At 43.5% G+C, this 15807-nt stretch overlaps 1 protein-coding gene across 1 annotated transcript in view; it reads right to left on the reverse strand.

Moving 5' to 3' along the window:
* NCAM1 (neural cell adhesion molecule 1) overlaps positions 1 to 15807 on the reverse strand; it is a 130616-nt gene that overhangs the window by 796 nt on the left and 114013 nt on the right. Inside the window, exons 16-18 of the mRNA XM_014949562.1 lie at positions 5733 to 5940; positions 5195 to 5311; positions 2611 to 3393 (exon numbers count right to left, since the gene is read on the reverse strand). Of these exons, the coding sequence (XP_014805048.1) occupies positions 2611 to 3393; positions 5195 to 5311; positions 5733 to 5940 (1108 nt within the window). The remainder of the gene's footprint in view (positions 1 to 2610; positions 3394 to 5194; positions 5312 to 5732; positions 5941 to 15807) is intronic.

Raw genomic sequence — 15807 nt, forward strand, 5'->3', positions numbered from 1 at the left:
GCAAAAGGGAAAACTCACAGTTGCAAAGGAATTTGATTTTACCATTACTCATTTATGTCACCCAAATGTCCTATTAAAACAGACTGCCATTTTAGCAGAAAATCTTTTTCTCTACAAGGAGTCAGTCCCAGAGTTTCCCAGTCCCAGAGAGTCCCAGTGTTGCAGGAAGGTAAACAGATAGAAGTGAATTTTGTCAAACCCATTTTCACAAAGTGTAAGGAGGTCAACACCTTCACAGGCTAAAGCTCATGTTCATCAGCCTGTCTTTTGGCACTTGACTGAAGAACGAAAGAAGCCCGTTCGCCCAGCGCTCTCTCCACAGTGATGAAAAGTGCCCCACAAAGCGTATGTGGTGGCCTCCCTGTAGAAGTGCCCGTTCCAGCCCATTAGTCACAAAGCTAGTCTGAGACAACCGCAATCTAAATTCAACCCTGGTGAGCAGGTGAGATGGATATAAGCCTATGTTTGCAATACTTCTTTGCCCCAAGGGAAACAGACTGCCATTTTAGCAGAAAATCTTTGTCTCTACAAGAAGACAGTCCCAGAATTTCAGAAAGCAGCACAGGTGGAAGGTGTTGGCTGGATCAGCAGAAAGAACACAGCTCTTCATTCTATCATACCAAGAATTCATTTACATGACACAAACCAAGATGCATTAATTCAGTTGAAATGTTTCCTTACTATGGGCAAACCGTTTCCTACGTCCTTTCACCTCTGTACCAGACCACAGTTCTCTGCTCTGTTTGTCTCTGTCGCACAGAGCATGACAGGGCAGTGGCTTTAGGTGCAGTGAACCGATGTGAATGTGGATTTCTCTGCTGAGCTGCTCCCATCAAGGCTGCCTGGTTCCCTCCAACCCTGCACATCTGCTGTGACACTGAGGCTTGCCAGGAAGGGCCAGATGCTCCGTAACTGTGTGGGACACAAGCAGTGCTGTGGAGCAGTCACACGGCAGGAATGTCTCCTGACTTAAGGGTGGAGAGGAGCAGAGCAGGGAGGTAGGAAGGCTAGAGCTGTAAGATGTAAAAGCACCTGAATAATACAGTAAACCAGCATGGGTTTTCACTAAGATTTGGGAAAGAACTTGGTTCTTGGTTCTACAGTGTCTGACTGACTGCTTTTCTGTGAGTGCTGATGCACACTGCAATCACAGATCACAGTGATCATCAAAGCCAACGATCGAGGCCAATGCTTTATTTTGGATTAAATACAAAGCTTCCAGAATGAGATAATTTTCCTGGAGATGTGGAAATGGAAAAAGTTCTAACCAAAGCTGTGACTTAGGGTATGTCTCCAGTGTGGTTGCCGTAGCACAGCCTACATTTATCTGACTGAGCTGTAAACCCAGCTCTAGAACAGCTAGTTCGATTCTTGGCAGTGATCTCGCTGACAGTGCAGAGTCCAGTGTCCTCAATACGCTTGCCTTTGCAGAAGCTAAAGATGCAGTGTGAACTCAGTCTCTTGTCTTTGGGAGCACTCCCAGAACAAATCTGAGCTGCCTTTTCAGGACTCTTTCTCATGATAAAGCACAGACCCCGCTAAAGCAGGAAAGATAAGCTACTCCTATTTTATCCTGCCTCTATCATGATATCATGTGTGGTGTCCAAACAGGAAGCCAGAAGGAACATGGATCTTAGGCAATTGTCCCCTCAAGGGTGGCTTATCCATTTTCAGTCAGTATTTTCCAGGCTTCTGTGCTCATGTCTCTGTCAGCAACTGCCATCCAGACCGACAAAGTAAGAGTGTTCTTGTCCAACATCTGCACAACAGCTGGGGACCCGACCCCCCCCAGTTACCCAGCTGTTTTCGTGGTGAAAACACTTCATGGTGTTTTCACTCTCCAGTTACGGTGTCTCCTGCCAAACACAAGGTGCAGACTCATCTCAGATGAGGAAATCAGATTCTGTCCAGACGGGATAAAGCTCCAAAGGACCCTTAGGGCTGTCCTGCCTAGAAGCATGCTGGTGGTCTCTGAATAAATCAGCTGGGTAAAGAAGAAACCCAGCACAGTGGATGGAGACTCATCTCTAACATACCAGGACAACATACTGCCAAGTTATCCTAACCCAACTGTGCTGTGACTGCTCCCCCCACCCTCAGACAGGATCATATTGCCTTATCCTTTTGCCACTTTCGGGATGAATCCAGAGGTACCATGTTCACATGGCACTAGTTTCTGCCCCACCTTACACAGAAATAGGTTCTGAAGGGCTGCACTGATCTGTTGAGAAATTGAATTTGGGTGGCTCTTCTCATTGAACTGCAGGAATCCGACACCTCTAAAGACAGCACCTCCTTTGCATCAAACTGAACTGTTTCTGATCTCTTTCATAAAAAAATAACCTACAATAACCTACAAGCTGCATAAAAGCCTAAAGAACATTTATGATAAACTCCTGGGTTTGTCTTTTCTCTGCTTTCCTGGCACAGATTATTCCTGCTTTCCTCCTGGACCTTTAAACCAAGCCCTGTTTAGTTAGTTCACAGGTGAGTTAGTTTGCTAAGGAAACAATGAGATTAGTTAAGACAACACCCAACAAGAACACAGCACAAGCACCAGTGCACAAGAGACACAGGACACAACCAACAGAAGATTAAAGGCAGCCATACTCGGTCTTTGCAGGTGCAGCAGGTACAGAGCTGTCTGCAGGGGAAGAAGCAAGCTCACGAGCTTGCCCACTAGTCACACTGGCAGGAGTAGTAGTGCCAAGAGCTGCAAAAACATCCTTTGCAAGGTCAATGTCTGGTGTCTTGAAGGTCCCTTCGTCCATTTTAAAGTCCTCATTCTGTGAGGGGTTTATGGTGCTGCCTGAAGCAGCCTCGCTCTTCAGATTGCTTGGGTTCTTGGTTGTCTCTGTTGGGCTCTTCACTGTACTGGGCTGCACGGCTTCCTTTTCAGGGCTCTTGGTGCTTGAGGCCTCCTGCTTGGGCTCTGATGGAGCTGGGGGGCTAGTGAGGTTTGCAGGGCTGGGAGCTGCCGGCTTGTTACCAGCTGCCACTTTGGACGTCTCGGCCACGTTAGCAACAGCGCTGGGGCTGAGCACTGCACCTTGGCTGGACACAACGCTTGAAGACAAATTATTAGTAGCTGGAGTAGAGCTTGGGGTATCGCTGAGATCAACAAGGGGGGCCACTTTGGGGGTGGAAGAGGGTGACGGTGAAGAGACTGAGGTGGCTGCCCCTTTGGCTGGAGTAGCCTGGCCAGGTGACATGGAGTTTGAGTCAGGAATGGCCGTGGCTGGCAGGGCAGCACTGGAGGTCAGCGTAGTGGTCTCGCTGGTGGGGCTGTTCTGAGCAGTGGCAAAGGTTTCAGTGATAGTGTCAGAGTTAGTGGTGCCCGTAGTTACAGAAGGCAGCATGTCCTCAACAGTAGCTGCGGTATCAGCAGGGTGCCTGTGAAGAGGACAGGAGTAGAAGAGAAATAGAGACAATGAAGCCCGTAAATGACAGCAGAGGAAAGGGGAGCAGAGCGTAAGAGTGAGAAGGCAGGTGGGTGAAGCAGCAGCATGGCATGTGGTTACAACACACACAGAACACGGAGAGGTACTCAGAGGAGCAGAAAACTTTCAGAGGTCAAATGTGCAAAGGGTAGCAAGGGCTGGCTGGGATGACTGAGTAACTAGGAAGAGGAAAAAGCAAAGAGGACACACCCTTCAGGAACAGCTTGCTCACACAGATTTTGGTTCAAGTCTTAGCCAAATGTAACCCTGTCATCTATTCTCTTTTCTTTTAGCCTAACTTTCTTCTCGGCCTCTTCCACCTAACCTCACAAGGAAGCTTTCTACCAATTCCCTGAGTTTGCAGCCCCAGTGCCATTTGTCACCACGCAACAAGGTCCCAGCGTAGGACCCCTGAAGCTGCTCTCTCATCTTGGCCCTGTCCTTTTGCCTGCAAGTCTAAAGCCTTCATCGAACCACACAGAATGTAATTCTTTTTCTCACACACACGTAATGCGTTCTTTATATATATGTACATACACATATATACATGCAGCTTTGAGGTGATGTTTTCTGCACTTTTCCAGATTCCAGTCTGTTTTGTTAGCTAGAATAAGGTTTCCTTTAGGACAATGTTTGACAGTGTAACTATGCTTTAGCAGTCATGACGTATCACTGGTTGCCTTAACAAATGTAGTGATGCCAGGCTGGAAAAATGAATGGTTTGTTCTGTGAGAAGCCAGCGTGCCTGAGAACACAACCTCAGGCTTATTAACAGAGAGAAAACCTTCATAGAGGAGAATAATTGAGTTAAAAATCTGGTAAGACTAGCCAAGAAAATCAGGACAATATAAATCCTAGCTATTTCTCAGTGCTGCACATCCACATTTCAGTGTTGCTTGCAGATATAGCCTACTTTCTCCTCTAACCTCACAGAGACTTCCAGCAGAGACATTTAACCAGCAGGGCCCACTGCTAACATAATCAAAGGCGGCAAGCAGTACGCAGGTGGAAGAGCCTGACCCCCTCATCACTGTGATGTCTCTGCTGAAGGAAGCGAACGCAACTCATGTCATCAATTCCAAATCTGACCTAAATATTAACAAGCATTTCAGCAGCCTCCTAAAGTGAATTCTTCCCAATACTGCTCCAGAAGCTATGAAGAAGTCAGAGGACACTAGAACTGCAGCCGTTTAGGAAAGAGCTTAATAAAGACAGTGGGCAATACTTAAACCTTGCCAATCCTAGCTAACATAGATCAGCAGACTCAGGCCCCAAGCAAGTTCTCCAATATAAACAAAGCTCGTAGGTTGCTCTCAGCCCTCTCACAGAATAATCAGATGTGCCATGCCTCTCCCAACACCCAGAGCATAGCTGCTCTCCTGTCAGCAGAGAGGACTGCTTCCACCATGGGGCATTCAAGCACTCCTCCAGCATTGCCAGGGCAGAGCTCAAGCAGGAGTCGGTGCCAGCTGGGGGCTGCTTTTGCTCTGGATCCTTTGTGGTGAACCTGGACAGGTGCCTGGTTTACATACTGGACAGGACTGACAGACAGGCCTTTCAAGAAGTATTGCTCTACTCCCCTTCCAGTGCTGGCAATAAGTCACTGAATCTTGGCAACGAGAGAGGGCTTTTCCTGACTGGTATGTCACAAATGGAGTGCAGAGATACTACCTTTCATCCTCTCTTATTAAGGGATTAAGGCAACTGAGGGCAACATATTGACCCAGTGCTAAGATTGACTAATGCAAACATACTCTGGCTCCGTCAGCGGCGTGGTCTCATTGGGCTCTGTGTGTTTTCCCCCATCGTGGTTGGGGGTCCGCTCCTCTTCAGTCCGCACCTCCACAATAGGCTCCTTGGACTCATCTTTCCTGTAAAAAGCAAACTGCATGAAGATTGGTTCCCATTCACACTAAATATCTTCCTGCAAAGACATGCTGCAAATATCGATAGTGAATGACAGTAACAGACTGGCCTAAACAGCAGATGACTTTTTTTTGTCACTTCCCCTTCCAGTCATTACCTACAGCATGGAAGACCACTGTGATGTCCGGTGCTTAGGCCAGCCATTTGATGGCTACTTACAGGAATAGGACAAGACCTGAGAAACAGCTGAAGAAACCCCTTCCGGGAAATATAAAGCAGAACCAGCGTGGCCCCAGATCTTTTCAGTACCCTCCCATCAGAGGGGAGAAACCCAGAACTCCCTAAACCAAGTTTTTTTTTTTCCAGAGTTGCTGAGGGGGCACATTGATCAACAGAAGGAGCAATGTAAATGATGACAGTACTCACGAGAAGGCGGCTTTGCCCTCCTCCATGTCTTTGCCCTTGGCTCCTGGGCCAGATTTGCCACATAAGTTGACAGCAATGCACATCAGCAGGCCACACTTGTTCAGGAAGTAGCAGGTGACATCCACAGCCACCAGGAGCAGCACAAAGATAACAATGAGAATGCCTACAATGGCAGCTGTCCCAAGGCCTGATGTAGGGCTAGTGCTGGCTTTAGAGACCAAAAAGAGAAGAAAAGAGGGCATTGTAGTTAAAAGGCGAGTTGGGGCTAGTTACACCTCAATTTTGGCTACGCTTAGATTGCAAGCATGGGAAACTTCGAGAAAGTACACCCTCCCTCTAGCAGCCTTATGCTGTAACTGGCAATCCTAGAGACATGCAGGACAATCTACCTGACAGATTCGCTTGGATCTAATGGGGCTTTTCCCATCTCTATTGGGCTAAGGCATGGAAAGCAGATGACAGAAACCTCTTCCACTGTAGTGTATACCCAGCTGGAACTCTGAACGGCTCCCGTTTCCTTCCACCACTTCCTCAACGTGAAGGCTGTGTCTAGGGTCCAGAGTGACTTTGGCATTACCAGCCTGGCACAAGGGCAAGCATAAGTGAAGGCTAGACTCTGTAGCATGACTTGCCCTGGTGGGACACAGAATACTGGGTATACCTGTGGTGGTGCCTCAGTGCTGATTAGCCCCTTAGGTGGTGAAAATGAAAGGAGGAATTAAAACCCTTCCTGTTGCTCAGGTAAGACCCAGCTACCCAGAACTGGAAAGGCATAAGCTTTTTGTGTCTTATCCAGAGACAGCTGAGCTTCTCAGTGAATGCTCTAGGAGCGTTTTGGCTCAGGTACAGACAGCAATACCAGTAGCCTTCTGAGGAAGCAGATGGTAAAGATAAGCAGGCTGTCACTCTGTTAACATTGTCCTGGTTGCAGCAGCTGCCCTCTCCACCACACCCCATCTCCACCAAGTTTCCCCAGCTACAGAATAGAAAAGAATACCTTGCTTTTTCCAGTAGACAAAAGGACTGCAGGTGAGAGTAGTGATGGAGGCCTAGAAAATGCTTGGGGCTGCCCATATACTAACTTCAGGGGAAGCGCCTTTAACTTTCTACCTGCTTGTAAAACGCTGAGTACTTTCTTAGAAACAGGGAGTGGTTAAACACACCAGTTAATCCTATCAAAGCCTTTGATCCCCACAAACCCAAAAGGCACAGCCTTGAATGTTGCCAGCTACAGCTTTCCAGCCTCTTACTGTCATACCCTGAATACAAAGTACTTTTTGTTCCCCTGGCTTTATTCAGAATAATTCTTCCCAAGCTGCTATTTGCAGGCAGAACATTTGGGTGTTGGCTTATGCAGTTCAACGCCTATTTAGAGGTAACAAACTGCTCAAAACCAGTTTGCTAGTCCCAACCAACATATAATCTGTCTCACGATGGGACTGTGCACTCAGTAAAGGCCTGTGAATCTGACAGAGCTCCTTACTGATGTTTACTGAGACAGCTGAATAGGAGGAGCATGTTGCTCGTTATCCATAGTATTTTGTTTTGTGATTTTTTTCTCCCCTCCCCCCTTTCAATTAAGACAAGTCACAATCCCCGAACACTGAGAATCTTTTCTTTGCAGAAAAGCCCAGCAAAGCCCAGCAAAGCACCTCTTTCTGCCCAGCCTGATATATGGTGGAGAGACCATTTCTAGGGCTCACACACACAGCACCATACCCTCCGCCACAGATTTTATTACTTAAAAAACAGGAGACAGAACATCCTTAGCGTGAGGCAGCTTAGTATTATTTCATTTTGTGACCCTGATATGTATTAAGAAATTTAGACTTGAACAGGAAAGTTTCTTTCTGCATTTGACTATCTAAGTCTCTCTGAGGCACCCAACTCTGACACTGGGATCGTAAGTCCATTAAATACTCAGCAGAACACTTGTGCCACAGACTAGACCCCTGCCAGCACCCTGAAGCAAGCTGCATAATTAAATTAATTAATCACTCTTTTAATTTATTCAGGATTCTTGCACAGATTATTCAATAATTAACATGTTCCTGTTCACACCAGCTTCTGGAGAAGAAGCTAAAGATGTGTCAAACTGTTCTCATCTACATCATCTTTCTGGGAATGAGCTCCTTGGCAGCCTAGTAAAGGTGCACTAAAGAAAGCATCCCAGACAGCATTACAGGATAACAGTTCCTTGTTGTGCCTCCAAAACATACCTCATCTCACTCACCAGAGCTGGGTCAAGACAAAATATTTAATCCTGGGACAGATGGAGTTTTCTGATGTGCTAGAAGACATCTGGAAAATTCCAGTCAAAAGGAGAGTCCCACTCTTCACTTCCTCTCCCCACCAGCTTTTAAAGACCTGTCATTATCAGCTGTAAGCTCCTTAAGATCAGGAATTATCTGTGGTATAAACCACATCAATAGCCTTATGCACTGCCCACATCTTGTCTGTGAGCCATGCCACGACCCATGCAAACTGCAAGAACAACTGCAAAAGCTGCAAACCCCTTAGGACAAGTACAGCTGCTGCCTGTGGGGCACAGCCAAAGCTTCTGGGTCCTCAGCAGTGGCTGTTTTCAAGCGCTTTAGTGTTTATGTGTGGTATTGGACTTGGGGGAATCTGCCTTACATGAACAGTAAGGAAGGAACTAGTTTCTTCCCTGTGCAGGACTCAGTTCGCTGTGCCACTGGAGATCAAAGGGTTCAGGCATTCCCACGGGAACCTGCGCCAGCCTGTTACCATTTCCCTTCTGGTAATACCAGGGCATGTGTATGAACAGGGATGCACGGAGCTGGAAATGAAAGAATACCTCTGTCTGTGGCATCGGTATGACTAATGTGGGAAATCCATTCAGAAAAGATGCTGAGGAAGACGACCATTCAGGGAAATATCACAATCGTGGCTGAAGAATTTAAAAAAATTACTTGGGAGATTCAGTCAATGTAACATCAAAAAAGAAATGTGCAGGGATGAATTAGGGCTTTGTAGCCCTATATGCAGCAGAACAGTACATACAATAAAGGCCCTTTATTTGAGCAAAGATACAAGATTCAAACGCTGGAAAGAGAAGGTGGATGAGCTTTAGCTAGGAATAATGTATGAAATTTTAACAGAAATTACCAAATGAGAGCAGAATGTCATACCGTTCTCCACCAAATTTGGCTGAATAGAAATCTGCTTCACTTTCTAAACTTTCTAAAAATCTTAGGCAGATTATTTAGCACTACTGCAGAAAAGCCTGTCTGAAGACTCACCTGTCTCTATTTAGGATTAGTAACAGAACACAAAAATGGAAGAAAAAGATTCTGTTCCAAACAAGACCTGCCATTCCACTTAAAATGACAATGGCGGATTCTCGTATTTGTGAGTCCCTATCTGCATTTCTGTGACTAGTGCTTGAGAAGCAGAGTATTAGTTCTCTGATACCCCTTGCTTTTATGTAGCTTCCATCACCTTCTTGTGAGGCCCTGAAAAGGTAACATGAACAAAAATCTAAATGTTCACAGACAGGAAATCTGAAAACTGTTGCAGATATCCCAGGTTTTATGAAACTTGTCCGAATCACAAGCACATTATCACATAACCTGCAAGGCTTTTCTCACAGGAAACTTTAGAAAAGACCAGACATAACAGAGAAAAGATGGTTTTCTCAATAACAGAACATATAAAGATGTTCAAACTTAGCATCAATTTGGCATCAATTTTCTCTGTGACCCCAAGCATCCCTGAAACAGTAGAGCTTCAGCCACTTCAACTGCCAGAGATTTGCTGAAGCAAATATAACCAGCAGCTCGTAGCAAAGACGTGCCCCACCACCCTTCCTCTCTGTCTCAGGGTCCTATCTTCTACGGGTAGGAAGCAAGGGCAAAAAGTCTTTATAATGCTATGCTAGGAGGGCTCCTATATAAATACAAAATAATTCTGAGTTTCCTTAGAAAATAATTTGTTAAATTAGCACAAAGATACAGTTCTAACCCAGACTGCTGTGCTCTTGCAGCCGCAGAAAACGATCTGCAGCTGATCCACAAAGTTGCAAAGAGCACCCAAGTAACACTGAGTGACTGTGCTGTCAATGAAACTCCAACACGAAGTGCTGCAGGACAGCTGTCCACAAGAACTGCCCTAACCTGGTAGTAGGCTGACTGGCCCTGAAAGTTTGGAACACACTGCACAAGGTTACAAGCCCCCCCAGTACTGTTCCAATTTCTGCTACGAGAGCTACAAATAACTCTTTTCTCTCTAAACACCCAAAGGAGACCTACCCACTAGATACAAGTCTCCCCTCCCTATTCCTCCTTCCCTCCAAACCATTATCTTTCCTGCTTTGCCCCTCTGTCCCAGAGCACGAGCAGCTACAGTAGGAAAGGCTGCCAGAAAGAAGAGTAGGGAGATGGGGAGAATAAGGACGAATCTGCAGAGGAATGCCCTTGATTTTGTGCTGTTCTCAGATTTTATGTTTCAGTCAATGAAACTGGGCAAAGGTAATCACCTGCAATGTTTTTTTTTCCAGGCTAGTAAGAAAGCCCTGCAATTTTCAGTAACTTTCAAATCTCTTCCACTCGTTCTAGTTTTATAAATTCTAATTCATGACATGACTTTGTGTTCCAAATCTTTCAGAGGCTAGCAATAAGTAAGTATAATATAAGAATCCTTAAAGACCCTATGAACTTGGAGGTTGTTGGTGCTGTATTTCTTTGCTCTTTATATATTCTGTAAGGGGATTTTGCTGTTGCTATAAAATGCAGGAAGCATGTAGTACATTATTCAGTTTCACAGGCTGGGACATTTGATTAAAATAAATTGATCAACTGATCAATACTTCAAGAACTATTCACTGCATCCTATAGCTAAATTTATGTTGTATTTAATCAAACTACTATTTAGACATAATTATTAATAATATTTAATTATTATTAACAAAATACTTATTAATATCCCTAATGAATGTTCTGGGGCCCAAAAGGATTTGGCGTACAAAAGTGTATAAACAAACTGTTAGGTTGTTGAGCATCAGCTGCTAACACTGCATGTACGAGAGCACATGTGTATCACCAGTGAGTGCTACCGTGTAGACAGATGGTGGACATTTCTGACCTGATCCAGAGCATGTTCAACCTGATGAGAAGCTTTCCATTTATTTCCTTTTGCTATCCTCAGCACTAAGAGGAATAATAATTCCACAGGTTAAACAAGGAAACACAAAACGTTAAAAAATTTCTCAAGTCCTTAATTCTAAAGAAGTGAAGAATTTATTAATTACAAATTATTTTTTCAATGGAAAATGAGCTTCCTGCAAGACTGAACTTTCTAATCATCCTTATTTTACAGCGTACAATAAAATGAGCCATCAATTTTACTCTTTGCAACTGCGTACAGACATTCGCCCTGTCAGAGAGAGCAGAACACTCAGATGTGTCTTCCTAGTGTGCAGATAATGTTCAGGCACAGGCAGACAAAAAGACAAAGAAAAAAAAAAAAAGAGATGGAGAGAAGCAGATATGATTTCAGCATTTCAGAAGCCCTACGATATTTGGCAGAAGAGAGAAGAACAAACAAAACAAATAAAAACTCTTTTCATGCGTCAGAAGAAAAAAAACCTCAAACCCCACGAGAAAAGCTATTTGTTCTCAGTGGATGCTAACAGCTTTAATTTGCAAACACCTAAAAGTATCCTTCAAACAAGGGGTGCCACACTTTACAGACCTCGTTCTCAAACACTGCACAATTTAACAGCGGAGAAAGTAGCACACGAGCAACCTCCTATTCCAAGTGACAATAGCTTCTGATTTAGGCCCAGCAATTTATGCTTGCTTTCAGCTTAGCTACTAGGTAGCAGAACTGCCCAGCAGTCTGTAAGCATTCCTTCCAATAAAAGAGAGTAATGGATATTTCCCAGAACTACTACTGAACTCCTTTTAGAATGTCATCAAAACCGTGTGGCTTTAGTGGTCTGCTCCTGGCTTCAAGCTCTGTTATTTTCCTATGACTGACTCCTTTTCCAAAGATGAAAGGAGAATATGAGCATACAAAAAGGAAAAAACTGTAAGCAAAGAGTCACACAAAGGTCTTCTTTTCAGGAGTAAAACAGACTGTAAATCTGAATAGCTGATCCGCAGTCTGCCCTCTGCCACAGCTGCCCTTCTTCTACACTACTGCAGAGTGCACACCTCAGTGCCACTGGCTGCTCCTTCCACTGCACCAGCTTCAAGAGTCAGGAGAGCTTCAAAAACTTCTTTTCATCTAGCGGAAACTAGGAGGTGTGAACAATTACAACTGATCCTGATTGGAGGAGAACATTATCAAACAAGGCCTTCGTGTAAAACAAAAGCAAAGCAATACTTTCACAAACATCTTTGAAAAGATGTAGAGACTTAACAACAACCTGGGGATACAGCTGCTGGAATCCCATGGGCCGTATGAGATCCTACAAGGCTCTGCAGTTCATCACACACACATGGAAACATCTTTTCTAAGGCTTGAGATTCTAGTCTTCCTGTAGATATGACTTGTTCCCACAGAACGTGTGCTTGCAAGGTTGCATGTCTGCACCGAAAATCTGAATGTCTGAATGTCTTCTGGTTCCAGATCTGAATCTATGTCTCACCTTTGAGCACATAAAAGAGAGCTGGCTTTTCTGTAAATTTTTTTAAATTTTATTTTTATTCACATCAAGAACAAGGTCTGGAACTTTGTCTACCATTAACTGTCAGACCTCAAGGATTCAAAGCGTATCTAGTATCTAACATGTTACAAATCTGCGTAAACTGGTGGTAAAAGTATCAGTTACGCTCCTTATTTTCGCAAATGCAGGACAGAAGCTCTTTTTGTATATATCCCACATTGACTGGATTCCTGTTTGCCTCTGAGTATGGGATGCGCTTCAAGTAACTTCAGCCATGTACACGATCTCTCATCTGCTTGTCTGGGCCTTGCCTGGTCACCAGAGAGGTGAGCATAATGCAGCTCCACGGCCTTAGATCTCCACCTTCTCCCTGAATAGGAAGATCAGCCTCCAGAGGCGCTGTGCTCTCTCCACACACCACCATGTAAAGTTATAGTTTAGGCCAGGTAGTTTTAATAACGCATGAACTGGTTGAGATATATCTCAAACTCAGCTAGTAACCTCCATCTGTGGGTAAGGGGAAACCCACAATAGAAGCTGGTATAAGATCTACAGATGAGCTTAATAAATTCAGCTATAGGGGAAGGTCACACAACTTTTTAGTATTATGATTACTCTTGTGTACTTCAGTAACACTAAGGTGTAAATTCAAAAGATCTAAAAAATTTTCAGTACTCTAAAACACTGGAGGTGAGGGTTTTTAAAAAAAGAAATCCAAATGCTTTTGTGTGCAACACTGCACAAAGTTTTCATTTAGACAGAAGCAGTTCACAAATCATAATGAACAAGGTCTGAATAAACACAGCAGAGATTTATGTGCAAAGCATAAAACGCATAGTTAGACAAGACTGATAGCAGCCTTTTTTGTCCGTCCTTGTAAGAATTCTGTTAGAAAGATTAATCCCATTGCAGACAACTGATAGTATTTGAGACATTGTGTACAGACAGTTCAACAACTCTGTCAGGAATTTCATCCTTGGCAACCTTAGGCCCACTCCCAGAGAAAGAGAGACCTCGAGGGAGAGACACACATTTTTAGAAGAGCATCAGAGCCAAATGGATTTCCCATCACAAAGACAATTCATGAGGGTCACTGGGTTTTTTGTTGTTGTTGGTTGTTTTTTTGTGGGTTGTTTTGGGTTTATTGTGTTTTGGTCTTGTTTTTTTTTTAAGAACAGGAGAAAAAAAAGTCAACTGAAATTTGGTCAATTAAATGCAATACACAGAACTTGGTAACAAAGATGCATTGTATCGCACCAATTAACACCATGGATCAATCCTGTCTGGTAGTGTCACACGCACAGTTAACCATGAACATTAGTAAGGATCAGTAATAATAATAATTAAGCTGGTCAGGTAACTTGATCCAAGCTAATCTTTTCTGTTAAAATGGCAAGAAAAGGGATCTCTCTGAAGTTGATAATACAGTAATGGAAAACCAGAAAATGTTGGACAAGCATCCATTGCAAATTTGTATGCTCATCGACTGTGTTATGCCCCAGATCCGTTATGGGTCATGAGATACTTGACTGCACACAAAGGGCCAGTGGAGTCGCAAGGATTCAACCACATAAAGAAGAAAGAAAGTAATCTCTTCAGTGTAGTTCCCACAAGATGTTTATATTCAGATCACCACATCAGGAAAACCTAATGGCCATAAATTTGAGTCCACATGCAAAAGCCCACAGAGACATTTGGGCAACCAGTAGGATTATCTGTGACAAATCTTTCTCTTTTTATAGTTTGTGGGTTTGGATTTGTGGTTGGGGCTTTAGAAACCTTTTGCACAATGCAGTAGTTATCAGCACCAGATGTGCAGAGAAATCAGTAAAAACCAGTTTCTTATAAGGCTTTCAATAGTGTACCTTCCCTTGATGAAAAACAGCAAGCAAGCAAACAACAACAAAAATCTTTCTTCACATCCATTAAAAAGGGCAAATTCATTACAAGTAACAAAAAATGTTAAAGAGAAAAAACTTGGCTTAAACCTTTTTTCCTTGTTACAAAATACCAACTCTTTCAAATTAAACATTTCTTTAAATGTTCTGTGTTTGGGGTTTTTTGCTTGTATTTTTGTTTGTGGTTTTTTTGTTTGTTTGTTTGTTTTTTTTTTTTCCTCTGAACTGACATGATCCTCTGAAGCAAAGTTATCTGGATTCACTCCTTGGTGGGACCCAGGCCTTTGCAAGCAAATATTGCTTTATTTTATTTTAAGTTTCTAACAGAGCAAAAGCAGAGTCACTGCAGAAAGAAGCAATGAAACAAAGGAGGACGACGTTGATGGACTTCCCAAGGTCGCTGCAGGTGCCAGACAATGGTTCCCAGGAGGGGAAAATATGGTTGTTTAAAAACAAATTTGGTGCATGTGGCAAGCGTGGATGTTTCCCGTGAGATCCAAGGTGACATGTGTGACGACAGACATAGGAAAGGAGTAAGGGGAAGAAGGGAGAGGGGAGGGAAGAAAGGACGAGGAAGAAAAAGAAAGAAAGAGAGAAAGAGAGAAAAATAGATAAAAAAAATTAGGTCATAAATACAGAAAACATAAGAATCAAAGGTTTATTTAATTTTGTAAATTAAAGTGGCTAAAGGTTAAAGAAGAGCATAAGCACATTCACACCGACAAAAGGGTTGGTTCAGAAGCTCAGCAATGTCCAAAGCTGCAGAGCAGGGTCCAAGTCAGGGTTTATGAGGTATGCAAGCAAATGAGATTAAAAATGATGGAACAGAAGGCTCAGTGAGAAACACAAGAAAATGGTTATCTGTTATTTGAAAGGACAACACTGCCTTTTACACATGGAAAAAAGGAAAGCTTTTGTGTAGCAGACAATCCACCTGCCTATCCAAGTCCTTCCCCCAAAGTCTGCTATACCAAGGACTTTGATAACAGAACCAAGTGACTACTTGGAGTCACTGGAACCCTGGATAAGCAAGAAGGTCTCACGAATACAGGACTGACTTTTCCATTTAACCTTCCACCTGCTTGTAAACTACTCGAATGCAATTATCATCATCACTGAAAAGAATACTCTAACCCTTCCAACCACTTTAAGGACACTGCACAGGCGATGGTAACAAAGCACTCTACATAATAAATACACATTTTGTCTGCAGGAAATTCCTAGCTATTACTGTCAAGCACAGCAATGCCATGTTAGAGTCATCTGCTCTAAATGCATAAAATAAACACCATGAAAACAAGAGATACTAAAGGAAGGTTATACACAGAGCCTCTTCCTGACTGCAATTTGGCATACTTGCCTTTGTTTCAATAGAGGCCTGTGGTTTGCATGTCAGAAACATCTAGCCTGCCTTCTGGAAGTATTTTCCCCAACATTTTTGTTTGAGGATCAGCTCAGGGAACAAAAGGGTCTGGAAACACCTTGAAAGGCCTACTAGAAACCATAGTTCTCTGCAAAATGAAAACAAGCTAGAGAAAGAGAGTCA

This window comes from Calidris pugnax, unplaced genomic scaffold (genome assembly GCF_001431845.1).
Source record: "Calidris pugnax isolate Ruff unplaced genomic scaffold, ASM143184v1 scaffold180, whole genome shotgun sequence".
Lineage (NCBI taxonomy): Eukaryota > Metazoa > Chordata > Aves > Charadriiformes > Scolopacidae > Calidris > Calidris pugnax.